Source organism: Somniosus microcephalus, chromosome 3, assembly GCF_052327205.1.
Source record: "Somniosus microcephalus isolate GS21.2 chromosome 3, FLI_Smic_1.0, whole genome shotgun sequence".
In the NCBI taxonomy this organism is placed as follows: Eukaryota; Metazoa; Chordata; class Chondrichthyes; order Squaliformes; family Somniosidae; genus Somniosus; species Somniosus microcephalus.
In genome coordinates, this window is record NC_140989.1 from 141,682,260 (window position 1) to 141,708,788 (window position 26,529).

At 47.7% G+C, this 26,529-nt stretch overlaps 1 protein-coding gene across 3 annotated transcripts in view; it reads right to left on the reverse strand.

Annotated features, from left to right (window-relative positions):
* LOC147121444 (1-phosphatidylinositol 4,5-bisphosphate phosphodiesterase beta-4-like) overlaps nucleotides 1–26,529 on the reverse strand; it is a 911,912-nt gene that overhangs the window by 194,444 nt on the left and 690,939 nt on the right. For all 3 annotated transcript variants that reach the window (XR_015077544.1, XM_085981700.1, XM_085981698.1), the window contains exons 28-30: nucleotides 22,187–22,351; nucleotides 11,765–11,969; nucleotides 3,417–3,505 (exon numbers count right to left, since the gene is read on the reverse strand). Coding sequence is in view for 2 of the 3 variants with exons in the window: in XM_085981700.1 (XP_085837826.1) it covers nucleotides 3,417–3,505; nucleotides 11,765–11,969; nucleotides 22,187–22,351 (459 nt within the window). In the remaining variant the exon portion in view is untranslated. The remainder of the gene's footprint in view (nucleotides 1–3,416; nucleotides 3,506–11,764; nucleotides 11,970–22,186; nucleotides 22,352–26,529) is intronic.

The following is a 26,529-nucleotide window of genomic DNA, read 5'->3' on the forward strand; positions in this document are numbered from 1 at the left end:
ATGTACCTTTAAGTGCCCCTGTGTACTGTAATACCGGTAGTGACCACTCGGGTATATAAGCCTGTATAGCGTCTTGTATCTTTTAGTTCACCTCCAGACTTTGTTCAGTAAACACCTGTTAAACCAACTCCTGCATTCCGTGTCTCCATTAACACACGGATACAACAAAAAGGGTGGACAGCTTTAAGTTCCTCGGAGTCCACATCACGGAAGACCTCTCCTGGTCCCTCAATACCTCCTCTCTGGTGAAGAAGGCCCAGCAGCGCCTATATTTCCTAAGGAGGCTGAAGGGATGTAACCTGTCACCCCTGATCCTCTCTAACTTTTACCGCTGCACAATAGAGAGCATCCTGACGAACTGTATCACAGTATGGTATGGCAGCTGTAGCTACTATGACCGGAAAGCCCTGCAGCGGGTAGTCAAAACTGCCCAACGCATTACCGGCACCCGGCTACCGACCATAGAGCACATATACCAGAAACGCTGTTTACGGAGGTCACGGACCATCATCAAAGACCCTACCCACCCCAGCCACAGTCTGTTCGCCCTCCTGCCATCTGGGAGATGCTACAGATGCATTCGCACCCGAACGACCAGATTTAGGAACAGCTTCTTTCCCAGGGCTGTCATCCTACTGAACTCCACAAATAAACTCTAAAGCCTGCACATCTGCCAATGCACTTTATTATGGTTATGTTTATGTTAATGTATTACAAGCCAAATGAATGTTGAATGTTTAAATGTTTTAATCTAAATGTACACTCTCGGGAGCCGCAAGCCTACATTTCGTTGTACTGCACTTGTGCACTAACAATGACAATAAAGTTGATTATTATTATTATCTGTATGCTCCCCTCTCTCAACATTTCCGGTCTGATCCACTTAGTCCAGTCTCTGATCTATCCATAGCACCAAGACAGCTCTCACCTAAATCACCACCGATATCTTCTATACTGTAAAAATTGTGCTTTATCCATGCTTACCTTTCTCTGTAGCTTCCAACACAACCAATCACACCACCCTCCTCCACTGCCTCTTGTCTGTGGTTCACCTCAGTGAGACTGCTCTTGCATGTCTTCACATCTCCAGCAAAGGCCTTTCTTCCAGATACTGCACAGTCACCTCTGGAGGCCCCTAAGGATCCATTCTTGGTCCCCTCCTTTTCCTCATCTATATCCTGACCCTTAATGACATCAACTGTAGACATGAGTCTGCTTTCACATATATGCTGATGACATCCAGTTCTGCCTCTCCACCACTTCTTTGATCCCATGACTATCTACATACTGTCAGATTGCCTGTCTAACATTAAATCATGGAGTTTGAACATTGTGAAGAATTACGCTATTTGCTTTCAGTCCCTGGTTAAAAACTCTGCCCTCTTGCCATCGGCTCTATTCCCCTACCTGGTTGCTTGCTCAAACTGAATTAAACAGCCTTGGTGCTTTGTTTGACATAGAGCTGAGCTTCATACCCCATATTCGATTCAATACTAAGACTGCTTACTGCCACCAATGAAACACTGCTTGCCTCTGCCCCTACATTATTTGCATTGTTGCTAAAAAAACTTATCCACACGTTCATTTCTTCTACATACTGTCAGATTGCCTGTCTAACATTAAATCATGGAGGAGCCAAAAGCTCTTACATTTGAACATCGTGAAGAATGACTTCTCAAACACAGTCCTTTCTGGCCTACTGACTGCCATCCTTCAATACCTCAAAATTTTCCAACTCTCTTATTTGTAACCTGTACCACTAAAAACATGCTGGCCATCACTCTATCCTCATTGACATAAATTGGTTTTCCATCCTCCAGTGGAATTGAAAAATGTTTTCTGCAAACTGCTCCTTCTGGTGCCAAAGCGTTCAGATGCCTTATCCCCATTCTTTGGGACTCCCTCCCCAAACCCCTTTACCTCTCTACGTTCCTCTCCCCTTTTAAGATACATCTTTTCTTCTTCATCATCATCAATAACAATGTGGCTTTACAAAGTGCCTCTTTTCAACCAAGCTTTCATCAGAACTCCTAATATTTACATGAAGGCTCAGTGCCTGCCCCTGTTCTTATCTATGAGCGACCTTTGGCCACTTTTCTATGTTAAAGGTGCTTTGAATAGCAAGTTGTACAGAAAATGCAATTGGGTTGAACAGAAACACTTATTACCATTGTGTAATAGCCTTATTTATAATTTATTATGCTACAATCTATATTGCGTAAGTCTCACACTTATGGCTGTCTTTTTTGGGAAAGGTGTACATATTCCTACCACTTGATTACAGCTGTATATTTGATATACTAGTTGGATAATCATGCAAATGTTGTAACATGATTATAATTAATGAAATTTACTGTAATTGTTACACTAATTAATTACAACCTGGCCATTTAGTAACTCCTGCAGACATACATTTAAAATCTAGCTGAACTAAACATGAATTAAGGAAAGCTCATTGTGCCAGGATGGTAAATGGAAACCACTGGTTTTAGTTCCTTCATTTAAACTTATATAAATTGGCTTAAGCCCTAAATAAATTTAGAATTTGTTTCCTGCAATTTGATGCTGACTTTTTTCCCCTTACCTGTCATCCTTTGAAAAGAATGAATTATGTAGGTGTCTAACTCTATGACAACCCTGCAGTGCCTTGTCCAAGAGACCATTTTTGTCACATGAATGTTAGTCAGCTATTTGACTATGGTGTTATCACATTTGAGCCTAATGCTATCTTCATCCGGCATCTACACATGCGTACTCCTAGATATCATTCAGGAGTAACAAACCTGGCTGATTCCTAATCCCCCCCTCCGCCACTTGAGGTGATTTGGCACAGACCAAGGATCAAATCTGTGGTTACGTGCTCCATGCAGTGCATTTAAGCAGGAACCAAAAGCAGGGGGGTGCTGTAATTGTTTATTTTGAAACTCATAGTTCCTACCTGCTTTCAGTTTTGAAAAATCAGCCAATGGGAATGAGTAGAAATTTTAATCTAGCAGTGACAAATTACAAAATGTTTGGATTATATATATTTTTTAATACAACAACAACTTGCATTTATGTAACAGCTTTAACGTAGTAAAACGTCCCAAGTTTGTACAACTACAGACTTCACCACAATGACATGCCAGATATCAAAGAGTCCAGTGAAGAAAGGACTACCCAACCGTAATGGTTCTTCAGCATTAAGAATATGACCAAAAACAAATGTTTTGACTTCAACCTACTCAACTTATATTTGTACGTAGGTATATTTTCCCTTCTCTAACATTAAAGAATTTTTTTTTTGGTAAATACTCATTGGTTTATAATTACAATGTAGAAAATACAATTTTCTTGAACTGTACATATAGAAGAAAATATACTCCATTATTTGCTGTTCAGTGTGCAATAAATAATATCAAAGTATTTTTACGTACAGTTTCAATTCCCATAGCCCTCATTTGGTCAGCCCTTTTTTCCATTACTGACAAAAACTTCTTTGGATCCGATAGAGCATCAACGATATCTAGTGGAGAAAAAAGTGTTTTAAGACAATTTAAAAAAATAACAATTAATATTACTATTTTCATTGTCACAGCATGCAAGGATAAACACAAGGTCAGCTATGGCCCAGAAATCAAGATTAACCAGACCACGTCCATATTCTGACTTTCACTTTGCAGAGCAGGTGAAAATATTAAATTAAAAACAATGTAGGTAGGTCTTGAAGGAGGAGAGGGAGGTGGAGAAGCGTAAGGATTTAGGAAAGGAATTTCAGAGCATGATACCGCCAAACATGGGGTGATGGGAGAATGGATGCACAAGAAGCCAGAGGTGTGAAGAGTTCTTGGGGAGGGAGGAGGGAGAGAGGTTGCAGTGCTGTAAGTCAATGCAAGCCAGCGAGGACAGGGGTGGGACTTGTTGCGAGATAGGATACGGGGCAAGAGTTTGAATGAGCTGAAATTTATGGAAGGCGGAGGATGGGAGACTGGCTTAGTGAACACTGGAGTAGTCGAGTCTGGAGGTGACCAAGGCACGGATCAGCGTTTCAGCAGCAAATGTGCTGAGGTAGAGGCAGAAGTGGGCAATGTCACACGGAGGTGGAAGTAGACAGTCTTTGTAATGAAGAGAATATTGCGTCAGAAGCTCAGTTTCTGGTCGAATAGGATCCCGAGGTTCCTAAGACAGCGGCCAGCCAGAGGGAATGGAGTTGGTGGCAAGGGTATAGAATTTGTGCTGAGGGCTGAAGACGATGACTTCTGTCTTCCCAATGTTTAGTTGGAGGAAATTGTGGCTTATCCAAAACTGGATGTCAAACAAGCAGTCTGACAACATAGAGGCATTGGAGCAGTTGAGAGAGGTAGTAGAGAGGTAGCGCTACCTATGATTAGCGTGCTTGTGGAAGCTGACCCCATATCTGCAGGTGATGTCACCAAGGGGCAGCATATAGAAGGCCAAGGATGGATCCATGGGGACTCCCAATGTGACAAAATTGGAGTGGGACGAGACGCTCCGGCTATGATCAATAAATAAGAGTGGAAACAAGTGAGGGCAGTCTATCCAAGCTAGAGGATGGAGGAGAGGCAATGAAGGATTGTGATGTGGCAGAGAGGTCAAGAAAGAGGAAGATTTATAAAGCACCCTGGTCACAGACATAGAGAATGTTGTTTGTGACTTTATTAACCAATGGCGACCAATGAGGTTGGTTGCCAGTTATGATGCACTGCTATATATTGGAATGTCTGTCAATTACTTTACATTGGCATAAATCCCTATTAAAGGAGGTTTTAGGTGTCAGCCACATTTGCTTGAACAGTTTCATACAAGTGCATAGTCAACCTAGATTTAATCTGTAATTTATTTCAATTACAAAAGAGAGGTAATGAGGATATTTCTGAAATACTACAACAGGCCTGAAAAGGCAGACCTGTCTACTCGCAGCTAAGAAAGATTCACTAACTATCCATGCATAGATAGAACTAGCTAGACAAAAGCATTTGCTATTTTTGGTCTCAATTAGCAAGCTTATCACATTTCATTCAGCTACATGTGGGATTATATACAATGCTATACAACATTTGCTTCTCTCTGCAGAATTATATCACAAGCAATTTATACTTTTTCTTTTCTTTTCGGAAGACAGGCTTCAACAGATGCTACCATGCCAGGGCTGGTGATACTGCACTTTATATAAAACACCTTACTCACTACAAGCAAATCAATATGGATGTCACAGGCATGGAGTCTTAGAGGACACCAGGGACACTGAAGTTTATGGAGACAATAGTACTGTACTAGGTTGTGAAATAGTACTTGCATACATTCACTTTGGCAATGATTTTCACTTCCATCCAATTCAAAGCAGTGTTTTCGCTCCATCCTGAAACATAGCATGTAGTGTCCTTGCAACAGTAGGCATAAAAAAGTGCTCATTCTGTGCCTCTCATTTTAACAAACAAGCCAAGGAGAAGGAATCCAGTAATGCTGGAATGGCACACACAGCTTAGCACTCGGAATCATGCATCTCACTTGAAGAAGGTGCCATGCAAATTGGAGGGTATTATAGAGTTTGACAAAGCAAGTCACTAACCACCATCTTTCCCTCCTTCCCTTCTCACTTAAATTTCATCCTTACACATGATGCATGGCAAATTGCTGCTGCTTTGAGAAGCCCACCATCTGTCTGCTTGCCCATGCCACTAAATGCTAACCCTTGTACCTTTCTTCCATTTCAGCTGTAGAAGATCCACTTGGCCCTCAGGAAGCAGAAGAAAACAAAGCGGGCAGTACTGCACAACAAGAGCCGTCACTCGGCCTTACACTTGTAGACACCAGCTCAGAGACTGGCACCGCGTGTAGTTCAAAGGATAGGCTAGAGGGGTGGTCTGCACGTGGAGATACACCCAGCACAAATGCGCAGGATACCCAGGAAGCGGCGGAGGCAGAGCATCCTAGCCCTGCTGCGCAGGGTACAGATGAAGACATCGGGTACCCAGCATATGTAAGACTGATGGCAATCCACAGGGACCTTCTAAGTACAATGGGCTGCTTGCCAGCGAGCTTACACACAATGCCGGAGAGCTCCAACTTGTGTGCTAACTTTGCGCATGGAATCAAGACTATTTAGTCAATCATGGAACACGTGGTCAGCGCTTTGAGAACTGCAGGGGCCCCCACAGCAATGGAGCTTCAGATGACAACTTTCATGGAAGCTCAGACTGCTGCCATCTTGGTTCTGGGTTCCAGTATCTCCTCTGGTTTTCAAAGCCTGAAGAAGAGTTCTCTCCGTGTTCATATTCAAAAGATTTGCAGGCTTTATTCTATGTTTCACCTTCCAATAAGCACCTTCCCTGTAAATGGCAGCCACAGCTCTTTAAAATCTGCAGCTGCAGCAGATATCCCACCCTTTCATTGGGTGAGCTCACAGCTGAAGTCAAAATACAACCTGAGGGAAGCTCATCTTATCTGGCAGAGGCTGGCATGCGCTAGGTGGTGGGAACATCATCACCTCCAAGTTCCCCTCCAAGTCACACACCACCTTCACCACACGGACTGCAGCGGTTGAAGAAGGAGCCTTCTCAAGGGCAACTAGGGATGGGCAATAAATGCTGGCTTTGCCAGCAATGCCCACACCCTGTGAATGAATACATTGCATTTTTTTAAAAAGGCCCAAACTCCACTGCACACCAGTCCTGTTCAAACAATGCAGGAAATGGAAAATCTGCCCTAGAGGTTTCCCAAATTGTTACGTTATGTTACAGAAAATGGGAAAGTTAACTAAAACAACTAGAATTAAATTATCACTACTCTAAAACCAGCAAGAGCTCCCCTATGGCTCAGTTGGTAAAGGTGACATGTATTTGACTCATACAGACTATAAGATCCAAGGTTCAATTTCTCAATTTTTTCTGAGTTAACTGATGGTAGCCAGGGTAGTGATATGGATCCTACAATTGGTTTCAGTGTCCCAGTGTCACTGTTCAATGTCACAATGGAAAATTAGTATGTTTGGACATCAGTATAGGGCTCGGTTGTGATACACCCATGGTCAAATAGAACGCAGATAGTCACCGGCAAAACTCAATCATGGCCACTTAGACAAGGTACGAGAGGATCACACTTAGAGCTGTACACGAGCAAGAGTCAGTGCTTTCAGGAGAGGCTTTTGGTGGCGGGGGGTCCATTAGAAAGGAAACAATCTTTGATTCAGAAACAATAGAGAAAATTGCTAAAACTACATGATAAAAGCTGCTTTACGTTCTGGGTAACTGAATGATACATTTCTGTGATACATGTATTTAGATGATTTAATTCTGCCATTGAGAGCTGTTGAAGAACAGTATGGCCTAGAAATTGGGTATAGCCCCGCTTGAGGCGTTAGAACTGGCGCTGCGCAAAGTTTATAGCCAGACGAAACTTATCGCTGCCTGGCGCGATATTGGGTTGCATCGCCCCCAAAGGGGATTCAGGCGCGAATTCAGACGTTGCACGGGGCTCCTAAGGTGCAAAAGTTCAGGCGCTACCCAATGTTGGCGCGGACGGGCGCAGCGCAGGTGATCCCAATTACCAAAAACCACGAGACTTCCTGGCGCCGGCCGGCTCTTAAAGGGGTGGGTCAGTCAACCTGAGCTGCCACACTCAACGCCCTGTAGGCCTCAGAATCGGCGCTCGCCCTTCTCTGACGCAAAAAACTTGGTGAGGATGGAGAAGGTGAGACAGAGAGCAGAGCGTTTCAGCACTGAGGCTCTGGACCAGTTGGTGTCTGCAGTGGAGCGCCGTCGAGATGTTCTGTATCCTGACAATGGCAGGAGGCCAAATCAAAAGGATTACCGGCGATCTTGGAGGGAGGTTTCTCTGAGGGTCAACTCCAGCAGCATGGCAACCAGGAGCCCTGTTCAGTGCAGGAAGAAATTCAACGACCTCACTCGGGTCGTTAGGGTGAGTGTTGTTTATGCAAACTTCTGATTCCCTCCATCTGCACCTGACTTCGAGCACCCTGTTGCCATGATGCCCCAATGGCCATCTGTCAGCAAGCACCCATGGCCCTTTCTGGGCACACACATGGACATTTGACTCAAGGCCACATGTAAGGGCACTTGCACCATGGGGGGCATGAGATGATCTCTCAAGGCCTCATGTAAGGGCTCTTGCACCATGGGGGGCATGAGATGATCTCTCAAGGCCTCATGTTACAGAACTTCCCCTTCTTTCCCCTGCAGTCCAAGCTGGCGGCGATGCGAAAGGACCAGCTTCGAACCGGTGGCGGGCCTCCACAAGTCGTCACTCTCACGGATCTCGAGGAGAGAGTGCACCAGATTCTTGGAGGATGTCTGAGTGGTCCTGTTACCACTGCAGCTGCCGACCCCATTCTCGACAGCGAGGGTAAGGCTCTCACCTTTTTCAGCTGTTTCCTTCCACTTGGTCCCCCCGCCAGCATGCTTCCTCAGTGTGCAGCCATGTCAGAGCCTTGCCGCCAACCTGTCCTTTTGCTAAAGCCACTCTTCCACCTCCCTGCTTTCAGATGATTCATCACCAACTCGGGATCAACGCCCTGAAGCTGCCAGTGCCTCCGGAGGCGAGGATCAGGAGGAAGCCGGAGCATCCGTTCCAATCTCAGGGGAGCATACACATCTGCAGACTGGGGATAGTAGTTCCCTGGAGGGGAGGGGGGGTGCTCTGATGATGAGCCAGTTGCCGGAACAAGCGGCATGCAGCAACGCAAGGGGGGTAGGCAAATTCGGCCACCGGCTCCCCGGAGGGCAAGGCAGGGAGTGATGACTGCTGCACAGAGTGCAGAGGAGGTGCGTCGCCTGGCTGAAATGAGCACCCAGGCCCGGCTCAGGCACACTGAGCTGATGGCTGCAGTGGGGAGGATGCCTCAGTCAATAGAAACACTGGCAAAGAGTGTATTGGACTTTGGCGCAGCAATGGAGAGGACTCTCCAGGGCTTCGGGGCAACAATGGAGAGGACTCTCCAGGGCTTCGGGGCAGCCATGGAGAGGACTGTGCAGGCCTTCGAGGCCGCTATGGAAAGGACTGTTCAGGGCTTCGGACAATCCCTGGAAAGGTCTGTCCAGGGCTTGTCCGAGGCAGTGGAACGGACTGCTCCGGCCTTGTCCGAAGCAATGGAAAGAACTGTCCAGGGCTTCTCCGAAGCACTGGCACCTGCCACACAGGTCCTCACTGCTGCCACGCAGTCACTTGCCGGCCTCGTCCACACCCAGATTGAGGCAACACGAACTCTCACTGCAGCCACCCTATCTGCATCAGCTAGGATCACCCCGGGCCCTTCCAGTCCCATACACGGTCAGGAATCAGTGGAGCATGCGATTGTGGCGGATGAGCCGAACCGGTCCCCTCAGAGAGCCAGTGTGTCGTCCGACCATGGTGCAGGTGTCCTCTCTCGGCAGGTGACCATTGCACATGCCAGTGCTGGCACGTCTGCAGTGCAGCTGCCACCACCTGCAGGGCACACTGCTTCCAGCCATGCTCAGATCAAGCAGCCTGTGTCCGCACCCTCCAAGACCAGAGGTCAGCCAGGCCGTCCCTCAGGGGCTTCTGCGCTTCCACACAGTCAGCAGGCGTCCCCCAGCCTTGACCCCGCCACTGGGGTTCAATTACGTAGGAGCAGCAGGGAGGGAAGGGGCCGACCGCGAAAGAGAAGTCATTCTCCATCAAGGGGCCAGCAGTAGAGGGAGGTGCTGAGACGTTTCTTTGGCCAAATTCAAGGACACCCTCACCTGTTGTAATTGTTGGAAATGATTTGTTTAGTTTTGCGGCTTTGCCGAAGAGTTAACTGTTATTTTGTTAGTTATGGTTTCTGTTGACTTGATGTTGTTTTGCTGTAATGAAAGACTTTTGTGACAATAAAGAAAAGTTTTAATGTGCTATGGTACACGTGACTATTTACAGTGATGCTGGCCTTCAGAGGCTTTCAAAGATCCAAAGTGCGCAGGAGTAAAGACACCCATCATTCCGCCAGAGGGGCCTCAAAACGAGTCCTGATGAGCCTCTGACGGATGGCCCTTCCACTTTCAGGAGCCCTTCCATCTTCCTCCTCCTCCTCCTCCTCCTCATCCGCATGCTCCTCCTCCTCCTCCTCCTCCGCCTGCTCTTCCTCCTCCTCCTCCTCCTCCTCGTCTGCCTGCTCTGCTGGACGTTGAGGGACAGCTGGAATTGGCTGGGTGCGTCGAATCGCCAAGTTGTGGAGCATGCAGCAGATGATGACGATGTGACCCACTTGCTCCGGCAAGTACTGCAGGGCTCCCCCCGAATGGTCCAGACAGCAGAAACGCTGTTTGAGCACACCAATAGTGTGCTCTACAATGTTCCTGGTCGCCTGATGGCTGCTGTTGAACAGCTCTTCTGCTGGGGTGGCAGGCAGACGGAGTGGTGTCATCAGCCATGGGCAGAGAGGATAGCCCTTGTCCCCAATAAGCCAGCCTCGTGGTCGAGCCGGCCCCTCAAAAAGGTCACAAACTGAGGTCTGCCACAGGATAAAGGCATCGTGGCTGCTCCCTGGGAATTGGGCGTTGATTGCCATGATGATTTGGCGGTGGTCACAGACCAGCTGCACGTTGAGGGAGTGGAACCCCTTGCGGTTGCGGAAGTCCTCAGGATTCTGGAATGGCGCCCTCAAAGCCACGTGTGTGCAGTCAATCACCCCCTGCACCATGAGGAAGTCCGCAATAGCAGCGAAGCCCTGCGCGCGCTCCGCCTGCTTCTCCAGGGTCAGAGGGAAGGTGATGAATTGATGCCTTCGTCTATAAAGGGCAGCTGTAACTTGCCGGATGCAACAGTGGACTGCAAATTGAGAGATATTCGCAATGTCCCCAGTGGCTGACTGAAAGGGTCTGGTGGCATAGAAATTGAGGGCAACAGTCAGTTTTACGACCACCGACAGAGAGGTCCTGCACCGTAGACGCGGCTGCATATCCTCAGCAAGCAAGTGGCACAGCTCAGTAACAACGTCCCTCCCGATTCGGAGTCTTCGCACACACTGCTCCTCCGACATGTCAAGGCATGACACCTGCTGCCTAAAGACCCTCGCAGCATACCCTTGGATTGGCCGACCTCCATTGCCCCTCCTCCTTGTGGCCAATCCCAGCCCTCTCTCTGCCCCTTCACAGTGTTCGGCCATGAGGCCGTCGCCCTCCAAAGCAGCTCCCATTCCGATGCCAGTTGGTCAAAACGCTGTTAGGTGTAGTGCTCCAACTGCTCCGGACAGGTTTGAAGGTCCCAAGTACTCTAATGCTAAATTCCAAAAACTCTGCTCCACAGTAGCTCACCAACTCTCTCCAGCAACGATCGCAATGAACAGGCCAAGTGGCTGCAGCTTTTATACTAGAGCTGTCCCCTTTAAATAGCACCCCCCGACTCCGAGAAGGGCCTGCTAACGTTCCTTTGAACTGTCACTAACAGCGCTAGGCGTAAAAGTTCCGGGCGCCACCCAATATCCGGTCAGGGGCGCCTAAAAGGCATTGCACACTGAAATGACGTCATGACCAGCTTGCGCACGCGGGCGCGCGCTAACACTTAGCGCAGGCATTAAATGTATAGTCAATATGGGAGTTGTCGCTATCTTCATTGCGCCCGCCCCAACATTGGGTTACGCCCCAATTCTAGGGCTCTTTAGGCGCTAACCGCTGGCGCTACCAACCGAATTTCTAGGCCTATGTGTGTTGCTTTACATTTCAATTGGCACTATTCACTTAGTGTGCAATCTCTGAATATGTTACCACTGTAAAACAATAATTATTAATAGTTAAGAACCTAATAAACTCACCTCCAAACCCATCAGGAACATATGTTTTGAGTACAATATTACAGAAGACGGTGGGCAACGATAAAGGTTTATTGCCTTCATTTCTAAGGGATATGTGCCTGTAGCCAGCTTGGAGGCCATCCAAAGGTAGGATTCTCTGACCAATCAGCCTGTTGTTGTCATCATAAACTGCTATTCTCAACACTGCAAGGTCCGGCAGGATTACCTGGAATATAAAAAAGTTACATTTTGCCTTACAAAAGCAAAATACTGAGGCTGCTGGAAATCTGAAAGAAAAACAGAAAATGCTGGAAATACTCAGCACTCAGGCAGCATCTGTGGAGAGAGAAACAGAGTTAACGTTTCAGGTCAATGATCCTTCCTCAGAATTGGAAAAATTTGGAGATGTCACAGGTTTTAAGCAAGTACAGAGGCAGGGAAAGGGGGGAGAGGAGGAAAGAACAAACGGGAAGGTCTGTAATAGGGTGGAAGGCAAGAGAGATTAAAAGACAAAAGGGATGATGGCGCAAGGCAAAAGGATTTACATTTTGTCTTTAGGGCTGAAACAACATGTTTCATAGCTTGAAAAACTATATTATGTAGTCCCACAGCAATTAGATGCAATTGAGCACTGTGCAATTGTGAGTCATAACTTAAATCATTAATACTCCTTCTCAGCAAAATAGATTTTGCGCCAGCATTTTTATTTTCTTAAATTAAACTTGTCAAGTATTTATTGTGCCCCTGCAGCAACAGAACCACCACATCTCCACCACCAATACAGACACACAAAAGTTACTTAGTTCTCCTGCTGACAGCTCCACAAACCATACAGACCCCTTTCCACCCATTCGAAATAGCAGGCTTTCTTTTCTAATCTCATTTCACTGAGGTAATGGTTTCGTGGATTTGTCCTAATTCTAACAGTGACAATGATCCTCACTCGTGATTTAAGAGCATGAGGTAGATTTTGACCTTTGGGCAGCAGACCAGCGGAGCATGCCTGCCAGGCATAGAGGCCGCTACAACTTTAAGGCCCGGGTGCCTCATTTGAATCCGACTGGTGGGCAGCTGATGCCAATCGGGCGTTCCCGAGGCAGTTCGCCGGATTTAGGCCACAGGAATATCAGCCAGCTGGTACGCCAGCGGTAGCTGCAGGTAGATGTTTGGGGGGGGGGGGCGAGCTGAGGGGATCAAACCCAGGTCAGCAGCGACCGGCAGTATTTTTTTCTGGCCCTACTCCTGATGGCCCCACTTATCTGTAGGAGCCTCTTTGGCTGGACCTCCAGCTGATACTGAACAGAGTGCGCATGGTGCACACTCTGCCAGTGCTCTCCAAAAATGGCAATCAGGGTCTTATGTACAGCATAGGACCCCGATTTGCATTTTAAATGGCCTTACCGCCTGACTCAGATGGATGCTTCACCCTGCGAGAAGATGGGCGTGACCACAGCAACACCGGGAATGGGCTGCTAAGTCATTAACCAACATTTTCATGATGCTATCGCCATGTTTCCACAGGAGGCCTCAAAATCTACCTCCATATGTCCAGCCAATACATCCGTTTCATTTAGGCCTACATTCAGGAACTGTATAAGTCTCTCCTTCCTACACTGGCATTAACACCGCATCTCTTTCCGCCCGCCTGTCCCCCACAGTTACATAGAAACATAGAAGATAGGAGCAGGAGTAGGCCATTCGGCCCCTCGAGCCTGCTCCGCCATTCAATGAGATCATGGCTGATTATCCAAATTCAGTACCCTGTCCCTGCCTTCTCCCCATATCCCTTGATCCCTTTAGCCTTAAGAAATATATCTAACTCCTTCTTGAATATATTTACTGAATTGGCCTCTACTGCCCTGTGTGGTAGAGAATTCCAAAGGTTCACCACTCTCAGGGTGAAGAAATTCCTCCTCATCTCAGTCCTAAACGGCTTACCCCTTATCTTTAGACTGTGACCCCTGGTTCTGGACTCCCCCGCCATCGGGAACATCCTTCCTGCATCTAGTCTGTCTAGTCCTGTTAGAATTTTATAAGTTTCAATAAGATCCCCTCTCATTCTTCTAAACTCTAGCGAATATAAGCCTAATCGACCCAATCTCTCCTCATACGTTATTCCTGCCATCCCAGGTATCAATCTGGTGAATCTTCGCTGCACTCCCTCCATGGCAAGAACATCCTTCCTCAGATAAGGTGACCAAAACAGCACACAATACTCAAGGTGTGGTCGCACCAAGGCCCTGTGCAACTGTAGCAAGATATCCTTGCTCCTGTACTCGAGTCCTCTCGCTATGAAGGCCAATATACCATTTGCCTTCTTAACCACCTGCTGCACCTGCATGCTTACCTTCAGTGACTGCTGCACAAGGACACCCAGGTCTCATTGCACTTCCCCTTTTCCCAATCTATTGCCGTTCAGATAATAATCTGTCCTCCTGTTTTTGCCACAGAAGTGGATAACCTCGCATTTATCCACATTATACTGCATTTGCCATGCATCTGCCCAATCATCAAACCTGTCCAAATCATACTGGAGTTTCTCGGCATCCCCCTCACAGCAGACACGCCCACCCAGCTTTGTGTCGTCTGCAAACTTGGAGATATTACATCTAGTTCCTTTGTCTAGATCCTTAATATATATTGTGAACAGCTGGGGTCCTAACACTGATCCCTGCGCTATCCCACTAGTCACTGCCTGCCACTCGGAAAAAGACCCATTTATTCCAACTCTTTATTTCCTGTCTGCCAACCAGTTCTCTATCCAAGACAGTACCTTACCCCCAATCCCATGTGCCTTAATTTTGCATGCTAATCTCTTATGCGGGACCTTATCGAAAGCCTTACGAAAGTCCAAATACACCACATCCACTGGTTCTCCCTTATCAATTCTACCAGTTACATCCTCAAAAAAATCCAGCAGATTAGTCAAGCATGATTTACCTTTTGTAAATCCATGTTGACTTTGTCTAATCCTGTCACTGTTTTCCAAGTGCTCTGATATTACATCTTTTATAATGGACTCTAGCATTTTCCCCACTACCGATGTCAGACTTACCGGTCTATAATTCCCCGTTTTCTCTCTAACACCTTTTTTAAATAGTGGGGTTACATGAGCTATCCTCCAATCCATGGGAACTGTTCCAGAGTCTATAGAATTTTGGAAGATGACCAGCAATGCATCTACTATTTCTAGGGCCACTTCCTTTAGTACCCTAGGATGTAGATTATCAGGCCCTGGGGAATTATCGGCCTTCAATCCCGTCAATTTCCCTAACACCATTTCCCTACAAATACTGATTTCATTCAGTTCCTCCCTCTCATTAGACCCTATGTTCCCCGACATCTCTGGGAAGTTATTTGTGTCCTCCTTTGTGACAACAGAACCAAAGTATGTATTTAATTGGTGTGCCATTTCTTTGTTCCCCATCATAAATGCCCCTGATTCTTACTGCAAGGGACCTACGCTTGACTTCACCAATCTTTTTCTCTTCACATATCTATAGAAGCTTTTACAGTCAGTTTTTATGTTCCCTGAAAGCTTACTCTCATACTCTATTTTCCCCCTCTTAATTAATCCTTTTGTCCTCCTTTGCTGAATCCTAAACTGCTCCCAATCCTCAGGTTTGTTGCTTTTTCTGGCCAATTTATATGTCCCCTCCTTGGATCTTATGCTATCCCTAATTTCCCTTATTAGCCACGGTTGAGTCACCTTTTTTGTTTTATTTTAATGCCAAACAGGGATGAACAAATTCTGTAGTTAATCCATGCTATCTTTAAATGTTTGCCATTGCCTATCCACCGTCAACCCTTTAAGTAACGTTCCCCAATCCACCCTAGCCAACTCGTGCCTCATACCATCATAGTGTCCTTTATTTAAATTCAGGACCCTCGTTTCTGAGTCAACTACTTCACTCTCCATTTTAATTCTATCATATTATGATCGCTCCGTCCCAAGGGGCCTCGCACAACAAGATTGCTAATTAATCCTTTCTCATTACATAATACCCAGTCTAAGATGGCCTGATCTCTAGTTGGTTCCTTGACATATTGGTCCAGGAAACCATCCCGTAAACACTCTAGGAATTCCTTCTCCACAGTATTGTTACTAATTTGGTTAGCTCAATCTATATGTAGATTAAAGTCACCCATGATAACTGCTGTGCCCTTATTGCACGCATTCCCGTTTAATGCCATCCCCAACCTCAGCATTACTGTTTGGGGGTCTCTGGTCTCTATACAACTCCCACTAACGTTTTCTGCCCCTTGGTATTTCTCAGCTCTTCCCATACAGATTCCACATCATCAGAGCTAATATCCTTCTTTACTATTATGTTAATCTCCTCTTTAACCAACAATGCTACCCCACCTCCTTTTCATTTTTTCCTGTCCTTCCTGAATATTGAATACCCCTGGATGTTGAATTCCCAGACTTGGTCATCCTGGAGCCATGTCTCTGTAATCCCAAATATATCACATCCGTTTACATCTATTTGCGCAGCTAATTCATCCACCTTATTACGAATGCTCCTCGCATTAAGACACAAAGGGGGAGAAATTCGGTATCGCCCCATTTGGGGCATTGCGCCCGGCGCAAATTATCGCCACCTTCTGCGAAATTGGTCTGTCTCGCCCCTGGAGCCGATTGCAGCGCTAAATCAGGCGCTGAACGACTCTCTTAAGGCGCTAAGCCGGAGGAGCAAGGCACTAACTCAGAGGGCGGGCACAGCGCAGGTGCTGTCAGTTAGCGATTGCACACAGACACACTGGCGCCGGTCAGCTCTTAAAGGGGTCGATCTTGATTTGCAGCCGCACCCTGTGCATTGGAGCCCTGAATCTCGGCCTGGACAGACCTGTTGCCAAATCCTACAGCCAAGGACCATGGAGAGGGCCAGGGAGCGAGCGCAGCATTTCAGCGAGGGGGCCTTGGAGGCTCTGGTTGGCGCGGTGGAGCGCAGGCGATTTTTCCTGTACCCGGAGAGTGGCAGGAGGCCTCTGCCCAGCGAGTACCGAAAAGCTTGGAGGGAGGTGGCTCACAGAGTGACCTCCAGCAGCATGGTGCCTAGGACATCTGTGCAATGCAGGAAGAAGTTCAACGACCTCACTCAGGTCGTCAGGGTGAGTGCCTTTTTCAGAAACCTCTTCATCCCTCCATCTCAACCTCGCTTTATGGCCAAAGGGTCTTGAAAGCCCCAATGCCCAGCACTCCTCCAACACCTTTGGCCCTTTCAGGAAACTCACATGCACATTCAGCACTTTGCACACAGTAAGGGCTATTCGACCATGGGAGGCATTTCAGCCAAGATCATGGCTGCACACAGTAAGAGCTATTCCACCAGGGGAGGCATTACAGCCAAGATCATGGCTGCACACAGTGAGGGCTATTCCACCATTGGAGACATTTCAGCCAAGATCATGGCTGCACACAGTAAGGGCTATTCCACCATGGGAGGCATTTCAGCCAAGATCATGGCTGCATCTTTACTCAGACCCCGTCCTTTTTCTTGCAGGGCAAGCTGGCACATAATAGGAGACAGCAGCAACGGACCGGGGGAGGCCGGCCTCACCTTCAAGCCCTGACCGATCTGGAGCAGCGAGTCCACCGGATTGTGGCAAGCCGGATGCTTGGCCCCGTCGCCACTGGAGACGCCGACTCCGTTCTGGCCAGCAATGGTAAGGTCATCACCTTTTTGACCTCTCTCCTTCCACTTGTTCCTCACAACAGCATCCTTTGACACTCTCGATCCAAATCAGTACATCGCTGCACTCATTCCTCCCTTGCTGCCACCCTGTCCTCACGTTAAAGCCACTCTTGTACCTCCCTGCTTTCAGATGCTGATTCACCAGGTGAGGAGGCGGGCCCTCAAGCTGCCACTGGGAGTGAATCTGAAGGCATGGAGGAAGAGGAAGCCGGACCATCAGCACAACCCTCTGCTGAGGCAGCCCATGGCCATACTGGGGATACGCCTTCCCTGGAGGGGAGCGGGGGGGAATGGTCTGATGAGGGTGAAGCTCCAGGACCCAGCAGGCTGCAGCAACGCGAGGGGGGTAGGGAAGCTCAGGGGCCTTCTCCCCGGAGGGAGAGTGATGTAAAAAAGGAGTCTCACACATCAAGGAACTTTAAAGTAAGTTTTAAGCAACTTATAATTATTATACTATATACAAGAGCGGTCTTCACCATGCCTCTAGGAGAAGCCCTTTTACCATACTGAGCAGTTCAGTATTTATACTAGTCCAAACACCGGAAGTGACGTATGCACAGGAAGTGATGTATGCACAGAGTTCACAGTTCACAGGAAGTGATGTGCACATAACTTCATCCGGAAGTTATTTATTATTATTACAGAGAGTATGGCCTCCAGTCCTGCTACAGTGAGCGCAGAAGAGGTGCGGCTCCTCGCTGAAATGAGCGCCCAGGCGGAGCAAAGGCACACTGAGCTCATGGCTGCAGTGGCAAGGATGCCCGAATCCATTGAGTCACTGGCAAGGAGTGTCCAGGACTTTGGTGCAGCACAGGCGTCTGCCACGCAAATGCTAAGTGCTGCAATGCAGTCAGTGGGTGGTCTCATGCAGATGCAGATTGAGGCCACGTGAGCACTAACTGCTGCCACCCTCGCTGGATTGGGCAGATTTCCCCGGGGCTCTCACTGCGCCGCAGCAGGTCAGTAATCTCTGCTCCCGCAGATTGCTGTGCATGCTGAAGTGCTGCCCCGTGGGAGTGCCAGTGTGTCGGTTGAGCGGGGAGTTGCTGTCCTCTCTCAGGATGACAGCATTCCTGCTGCCACCACTGGCACTTCTCCACTGCAGTTGCCACCACCTGTAGGACAGACTGCTGCCGCCCATGCAGAGTTGGAGCAGTCAGCAGCCGGGCCCTCCAGGCCCAGAGCTGGTCCAGGCCATCCCTCAAGGGCATCTGCAGTCTCAGTTTCTGACACTCAGCAGCCTTCCCCCAGCCTTGCTGCAGCCACTGGGGTCCCAGTGCGGAGGAGCTGCAGGGTGGGAAGGGGGCAATTTCGCAAGGGAAGCAAATCACCCTCGAAGGGCAAAAAGTAGAAGGTGTGGTAAAATGTGGTTCATTGTTTGTTTGAAGGCCGAGGATCGTGGTCATAACTTTGTTACTGTTTTGGACATTGTCTCCAGGTTGTGAGAGCCAGTTATGTGATTGACTGTTTCTTTGTGTCTTTCTATTACTTTGTCATGTGGGAAGGATACACAGTTTTGTTAATAAAAAAGTGTGTTAATTCAAAATGTGCATATTTGCTCTTTGCACTCATTGTTGCCTTGACCGGCTTAGGGGTTGCGGCATGGTTCCATTCAAGTTCTTTGAATGGCAGAAGCCATTCCCTCAGAGGGGGCCTAGAAGCGACTTGCGATAAGCCTTTGACGGACGGCCCTTGCACTTTGTGCCTCCCTCCGATCTTGGTGCTGCTGCTCCTCCTCCTCCACCTCCTCCTCCTCCTCTGCTTGTGCTCCAAGGCCCGCTGGCATTGGCTGGGTCCTGAGGGTTGCCAGGTTATGCAGCATGCAGCAGACAACAACGAAGTGGGAGACTCGCTCAGGCGAGTACTGCAGGGCTCCTCCAGAGTGGTCCAGACAGCGGAACCATTGCTTGAGCACGCCGATTGTGTGCTCAGTGATGTTCCTGGTAGCTTGATGGCTCTCGTTGTATCGTTCTTCTGCAGGGGTACTGAGCGAACGGAGCGGGGTCATAAGCCAGGTGCAAAGAGGATAGCCCTTGTCCCCGAGAAGCCAGCCGCCTGGGTGAAGCGGGGCCTCAAAAAGGTCTGCCACAGAAGTCTGGCGCAGGATGAAGGCATCGTGGCTGCTGCCTGGAAATTGGGCATTGACAGCGAGTATCAGCTGTCTGTGGTCACAGACCAACTGGACATTCAAGGAATGGAAGCCCTTTCGGTTGCGGAAATCCTTGGCATTCGCTTGCGGCGCCCGCAAAGCCACATGGGTGCAGTCAATGGCACCCTGCACCATGGGGAAGCCCGCTATTCTTGCAAAGCCCGCTGCGTGATCTTGCTGCTTGTCGGGGGTCATCGGGAAAAAGAGGTACTCTCGTCTCCTTTTAAAGAGGGCATTTGTGACTTGACGGATGCAGCAATGCACCGCGAACTGGGAGATATTGGCAATGTCCCCAGTAGCAGATTGAAAGGAGCCGGTGGCATAAAAGTTGAGAGCCACTGTTACCTTCACTGCCACTGACAGAGACGTCCTGCTCCTCAGTTGAGGTTGCAGATCTGGCTGGAGGAGGTGGCAGAGCTCAGTGACCACCTCCTTGCTGAATCGCAGCCTTCGCAAACACTGCTCCTCAGACATATTGATGTATGAGAACTGTTGTCGAAAAACCCTGGGACGGTAAGGTCTCCTGTACCGACGCCTGTTAGCCCTCCTCCGTCTGGCCATGATTGCCACTCTATCTCTGCGTCTCTGTGCCCTCTCAATGCGATGGAGAAGCACGACGTGCCCATCCATTGCAGCCCCCATAATATGTGGGCAATCAAAGTTATGCCGGTGAAAAAGCAAAGCAACTACAAAGTTATGGGCAGAAGCCAAAACTGCCTCAGACAGCGTTGACTCAATGCAGAAGTCTCTCTTTCTCCCTTTGTCTCTCAGCAAATCTCTCTCTCTCTCTCTCAGAACGAGTGGTCCAAAAATGGCTACCACACAGAAGACAGGAACAGCCCCCTTTAAATAGCGCCCCCCCCAGCCCCACAGCGACTGGGAAGCGTTCCAGTCAACCTGTCGTTGGTAGCGACAGGCGGAAAGGAGGGGAGCGCCACTGAATTTCCGGTCCGGGGAATGCCCCAAGGGCGTTGCACTCTGGAATGACGTCAAGATCTGCATGCGCAGGAGAGCGGGCGGTAGGGTTTAGCGCCGCCGCTAAATGTCCGCTCAATTTCGCGAGAGGTGCAGGGCTCGCCGCGCCCGGGCACTAGTTGGTTAACGCCCCACTTATCGCCCTCTTAAGGCGCTAACGGATGGCGCTCACAACTGAATTTCTCCCCCAAAGCCTTCAGGCTTAATTTTTTAACACTCTTAGTTAAAATAAAATCTGTCTCATTTGTTTTCAAAATGATATAAACCAGCATTTCACTGCACTGAATGACAGTCTTTCCATTAGGAACATCGGAACAGGAATTGGCCATTCAGCCCCTCGAGCCTGTTCCGTTACTTAATAATCTATTGCCTTTTAAGCTACCAGCTTCCTTAGCTTGGAATCAGGTACATTTGTTTTCTTCTCTTGGTCTTCGAGACAGCAACACACTCCACTTTAACTCTGCTAATTTTTGTCCCACTTTGTAAACTTAACAGGAGGAATTCAAACTCTACTCTTCCTTTTGTAGTCAGTATTACTTCCTTTCACCTATATTCTGTGGCTCTGCCTTAACATCTCAATATTATTTGTACTATTTTGCACATCTGACACCTGCATAACCTGATTGTCACAAGAATGTTTTAAATTATCAACATCATGAATCCACAATGAAATATCTGCATATGTGTTTCAGTACACTTTTTTTTTTACCATTTTTAAAATGCATTCCAATTATGTATAAAATATGAAATATGAGAATGGTGCTGAGTTAAGGATATACAGGGGAGGCTCGATGTGATTATTCTACATGCGTTCTCCATCACAAAACTGTGGCTGATTTTTGCAGACTGGCTGCTTTTTAGTCTGTTTCAGCATAAAAATAGGAAACTTTAAAAAAAAATGTATTGTACAGTTAGCAAAAATGAAAACAAGGCAGAATAAATAATATCCAGGTGACCTTTATAAATCATTGGTTAGACCTCAGCTAGAGTATTGTGTCCAATTCTGGGCACCACACTTTAGAAAGGACGTCAAGGCCTTGGAGAGGGCACAAAGTGGATTTACTAGAATGGTACCAGGGATGACAGGTTTCAGTTACCTGGAGAGGTTAGAGAAGCTGGGATTGTTCTCCTTGGAGCAGAGAAGATTAAGGGGAGATGTGAAAGAGGTGTTCAAAAGGATGAGGGGTTTTGATAGAGTAGATAGGGAGAAACAGTTTCTACTAGCTGGAGGGTCAGTAACCAGAGGAGACACATTTAAAATAATTGACAAAAAGCCAGGGAGGAGATGAGTTTTTTTTATTACTCAGCGAGTTATGATGATCTGGAATGTACTGCCTGAAAGGATGGTGAAAGCAGACTCAATAGTAACTCTCAAAAGGGGTTTGGATCTCTACTTAAAAAGGAAAAGAGGAAAAATTTGCAGGGCATGGTTAAACGGCAGGGAGTGGGACTAATTGGAGAGCTCTTTCAGAGAGCCGGCACCATGGGCCCAATGGCCTCCTTCTGTGCGGTATCATTCTATGATTGACCATCTGGTGGGCAAACATTCCAATCCTGTTTCTGTACATTAGACTAAGCACTAATTTTGAAAATAATTGAAGTATTGGATTTATAATTTACCTTTCGGAACACAAATGGTTCCTCATTATACACTGGGTTCAAACCATTGTTCATCACCATTCGTGTCCGGAACTCCTTTCGAATTGTGTCAGTGGGTAGACCGTACATATCCACTTCTACGTATGTACCTATTTTCTTATCTGATAGAAACTGGCCTGATATTACCTAGAAAAGAGATAGGCATCTATTTTAATTAACATCCTGGAATAACAAATGCAAACACTTTATCAGGCAATTGCATTTACTTTCACTCAATTCATAAAATGTTGCACGAACATACAGCTCATCCAGGTCACTGCCAACACTTAATAAACCCTTAGTTTAAGCAATGTTTTACTTTTGCACAATCTCTAACAAGTTTTGGTTATAACTATAGCTTTTAGTACTGTTAGTCCTGGGGTCAGAAATATTAGGACAGTTGCCTATGCTCTTTTGGTGGGGTGCATAAGGTGGGGTGAGGAATTTTACTCCTGCACTATGGAGTGAGATTTTTAATTTCCCAGTTTCCCTATTGCAGTCAATTGTTATCAAATAGGCACCTCCTGCAACCAGCATTGCTAGGAGGCAATGGAGGGAAATATGCCATATTTCCCCCATTTAAATGGTGTTGTTAGAATAAAATTTTGCTGGACAAGATTGCTGGACAAGGTTTTGCTGGAAAAGACACAAACAACAAATTCGCTGACTGGGACTAATTGAATCACTGCACAGTGAGACATGCCACGCTTACGCATGGCTGGAACAAAGTTCATCTCGTGTCCTGACTGGGACTAATTGAATCACTGAGGACTAACAAGGTTCACTGGCATCCTATCATCGAACTAATCACTTGTATCCTATTATCGAACTAATCACATTCCGCCGGGGAACAAGACGGAACGAAGACCTGAAGAGGCAGAATTGGCAACACAAGTGTGTAAACTCCTGACTGGAGGAAAATAACGATATGCGCTAATAAACGAATTGATTGGATGAATGTAAATGATCTAAAACCAACTTCTTGGAATTGTATATAAGCTCGGCACGTACTACAATCGGGGAGAAGGTGCTCTCGCAGACCGCGTGGTTGCAGTCTCTTCTCCCAGAGCTCTGTCATTTAATAAAGTTGTCTCTCTTACTCAAAGTCTAGTTTCCGAGGAATCATTTTTCCTACAACAAATTGGCGCTGCGAGCAGGGTGCCACGGAGCTGAACAGTCGTTCGAATCAGTGACCAGGGTGAGTAGTCAGATTTTTGACCGCCCATAAATCAGAGACACTCGACAAGGCGACTGAACGGCGAAGCGGCACCAAAATGAATCTGGGACACAGACTGAGTGGGTAAGAGACACTACTTGATTTGTATTTGTATTTGTGTATTTGTATTTGTGTAATAGTAACTAAGAAAAACCTCAGACCAGGAGGACACTTGTCTCAGACACCTAGCCTCAGGCCGGTTGTTAAGAGGGCAAATGCCCCACGCGAAGGCCAGGACCATGAAGTAGGTGCCGAGACTCCAAGGTGTTCTAAAGTCGTGATACTAGTCGAGTACGGTTAACGTTTTTCTGCATTATATCATGTTGCTAAGTGAACTAGGAGATTATTAGTGTCAGTGTTGTAGGACCGGGAGAAAAGCCGGCGCAAGCAGCGAGGCCCGACCAGTTCGGGGGCGGCAGCGAGGCGAGGAGGAGCTCGGGAGAAAAGCCGGCGCAAGCAGCGAGGCCCGACCAGTTCGGGGGCGGCAGCGAGGCGAGGAGAAGCTCGGGAGAAAAGCCGGCGCAAGCAGCGAGGCCCGACCAGTTCGGGGGCGGCAGCGAGGCGAGGAGGAGCTCGGGAGAAAAGCCGGCGCAAGCAGCGAGGCCCGACCAGTTCGGGGGCGGCAGCGAGGCGAGGAGGAGCTCGGGAGAAAAGCCGGCGCAAGCAGCGAGGCCCGACCAGTTCGGGAGCGGCAGCGAGGCACACCAACTCAGCAGCGGGGAGGGAGGTAAAAAGTCATCAATGTGTGATGTCACCAGGGAGCAGGTAAGTGATTGGTTGGTGAGTATTTCTCTTTTTTAAACTTCAACTCTGTAGTTTATAGTTACTAGGGTCTTTTCTGGTGTAGCAGGGACTGTTGGTAGACTATACAAGCGCCTTAGAGATATTTTTAATTGGCGATAGTAAATTAATTTAAATTAAGTAAAGGGAAGGTCATGCCAGGTGAGCCCAGCCCCGTGATATGCTCCTCTTGCTCTATGTGGGAATTCAGGGACCCCGGTGCCCCTGATGACCACGTGTGCCAGCGATGCATCCATCTGCAGCTACTAGCAGACCGCATTGAGGCGCTGGAGCTGCGGGTGGATGGGTTGTTGAGCATTCACGATGCTGAGAGGGTCGTGGATAGCACGTTTAGTGAGTTGGTCACACCGCAGGGAAGGGCTGCACAGGAAGATAGGAAATGGGTGACCACCAGGCGGAGCAATAGAAGCAGGCAGGTAGTGCAGGAGACCCCTGTGACCATTCCCCTCTCAAACAGGTATACCGCTTTGGATACTGTTGAGGGGGATGACTCACCAGGGAAAGGCAGCAGCAGCCAACTTCCTGGCACTGGGGGTGCTCCTGCTGCCCAGGAAGGGGGGAAAAAGAGTGGGAGAGCAATAGTGGTAGGGGATTCTATAGTAAGGGGAACAGATAGGCGTTTCTGTGGCCGTAGACGTGAATCCAGGATGGTTTGTTGCCTCCCTGGTGCCAGGGTCAAGGATATCACTGAGCGGCTGCAGGGCATTCTGGAGGGGGAGGGTGAACAGCCAGAGGTCGTGGTCCACATTGGTACCAACGACATAGGTAAAAAGAGGGATGAGGTCCTGCAGCAAGAATTTAGGGAGCTAGGTGAAGGATTAAAGAGCAGGGCCTCAAAGGTTGTAATCTCTGGATTACTCCCGGTGCCACGTGCTAGTGGGTATAGGAATAGGAAGATAGAACAGATGAATGCGTGGCTAAAGGGATGGTGCAGGGGGGAGGGCTTTAGTTTCCTGGATCACTGGGTCTGCTTCTGGGAAAGGTGGGACTTGTACAAGTCGGACGGTTTACACCTGAACCAGAGGGGAACCAATATCCTTGCGGGGAGGTTTGCTAGCACTGCTGGGGGGGGGGTTTAAACTAACTTGGCAGGGGGATGGGGTAAAGAGTGGAGCTATAGTAGGGGGTGATTTACAGCCAAATACAGAGGAAAAAACAAGTCAGCTGGGAAGGCAGAGCAAATATGTGAAGGCAAAAGGGAATATGGCAGGGCTGGAAGGCATATATTTTAATGCAAGGAGTCTTGCAAATAAGGTGGATGAACTGAAGTTGTTGTTGAACACATGGGAGTACGATATTGTTGCTATCACGGAGACATGGTTGAGGGAGGGTCAGGACTGGCAGCTCAATATTCCGGGGTATAGAATCTTCAGGCGAGACAGAGGGGGGTGTAAAAGGGGAGGGGGTGTTGCAATATTAATTAAGGAGTCAATTACTGCTGTAAGGAGGGACGATATATTAGCGGGTTCCTCTAATGAGGCCATATGGGTAGAACTTAAAAACAAAAAGGGGGCAAGCACTTTGCTGGGAGTGTACTATAGGCCCCCAAACAGTCAGGGGGAGATAGAGGAACAGATATGTAGGCAAATCTCAGAGAAGTGCGAAAATAATAGGGTAATAATAGTGGGGGATTTCAACTTCCCCAATATAAATTGGGATAGTCAGAGTGTGAAAGGCTTAGAGGGTGCAGAATTCTTAAAGTGCATCCAGGAGAGCTTTTTGAGCCAACATGTAGAAAGTCCTACAAGAGAGGGGGCGGTACTGGACCTAATTCTGGGGAATGTAGCCGGGCAAGTGGTGGAAGTATCAGTCGGAGAGCATTTTGGCGACAGTGACCATAATTCGGTGAGATTTAAGGTGGTCATAAAGACGGCCCGGAAATAAGGGTTCTAAATTGGGGGAAGGCCGATTTTAATATGATAAGGCAGGATCTGGCCAAAGTGGACTGGGAGCAGCTACTTATAGGAAAATCCACATCAAAACAGTGGGAGACTTTCAGAAGGGAAATAGAGAGAGTACAACGCCAACATGTTCCAGTAAAGGTCAAGGGTGGGACCAACAAGCAAAGGGAACCTTGGATGACAAGGGATATACAAAAATGCATTAGAAATAAAAGGGGGGCTTTTGGCAGTTACAAAAGACTAAAGACGGAAGAAGACCTAGAGGAGTATAAAAAGTGCAGGGGCATACTTAAAAAAGAAATTAGGAGGGCGAGGAGGGGCCATGAAATAACACTGGCGAGCAAAATAAAGGAAAATCCTAAGATGTTTTATAAGTATATTAAAGGCAAGAGGATAACCAGGGAAAG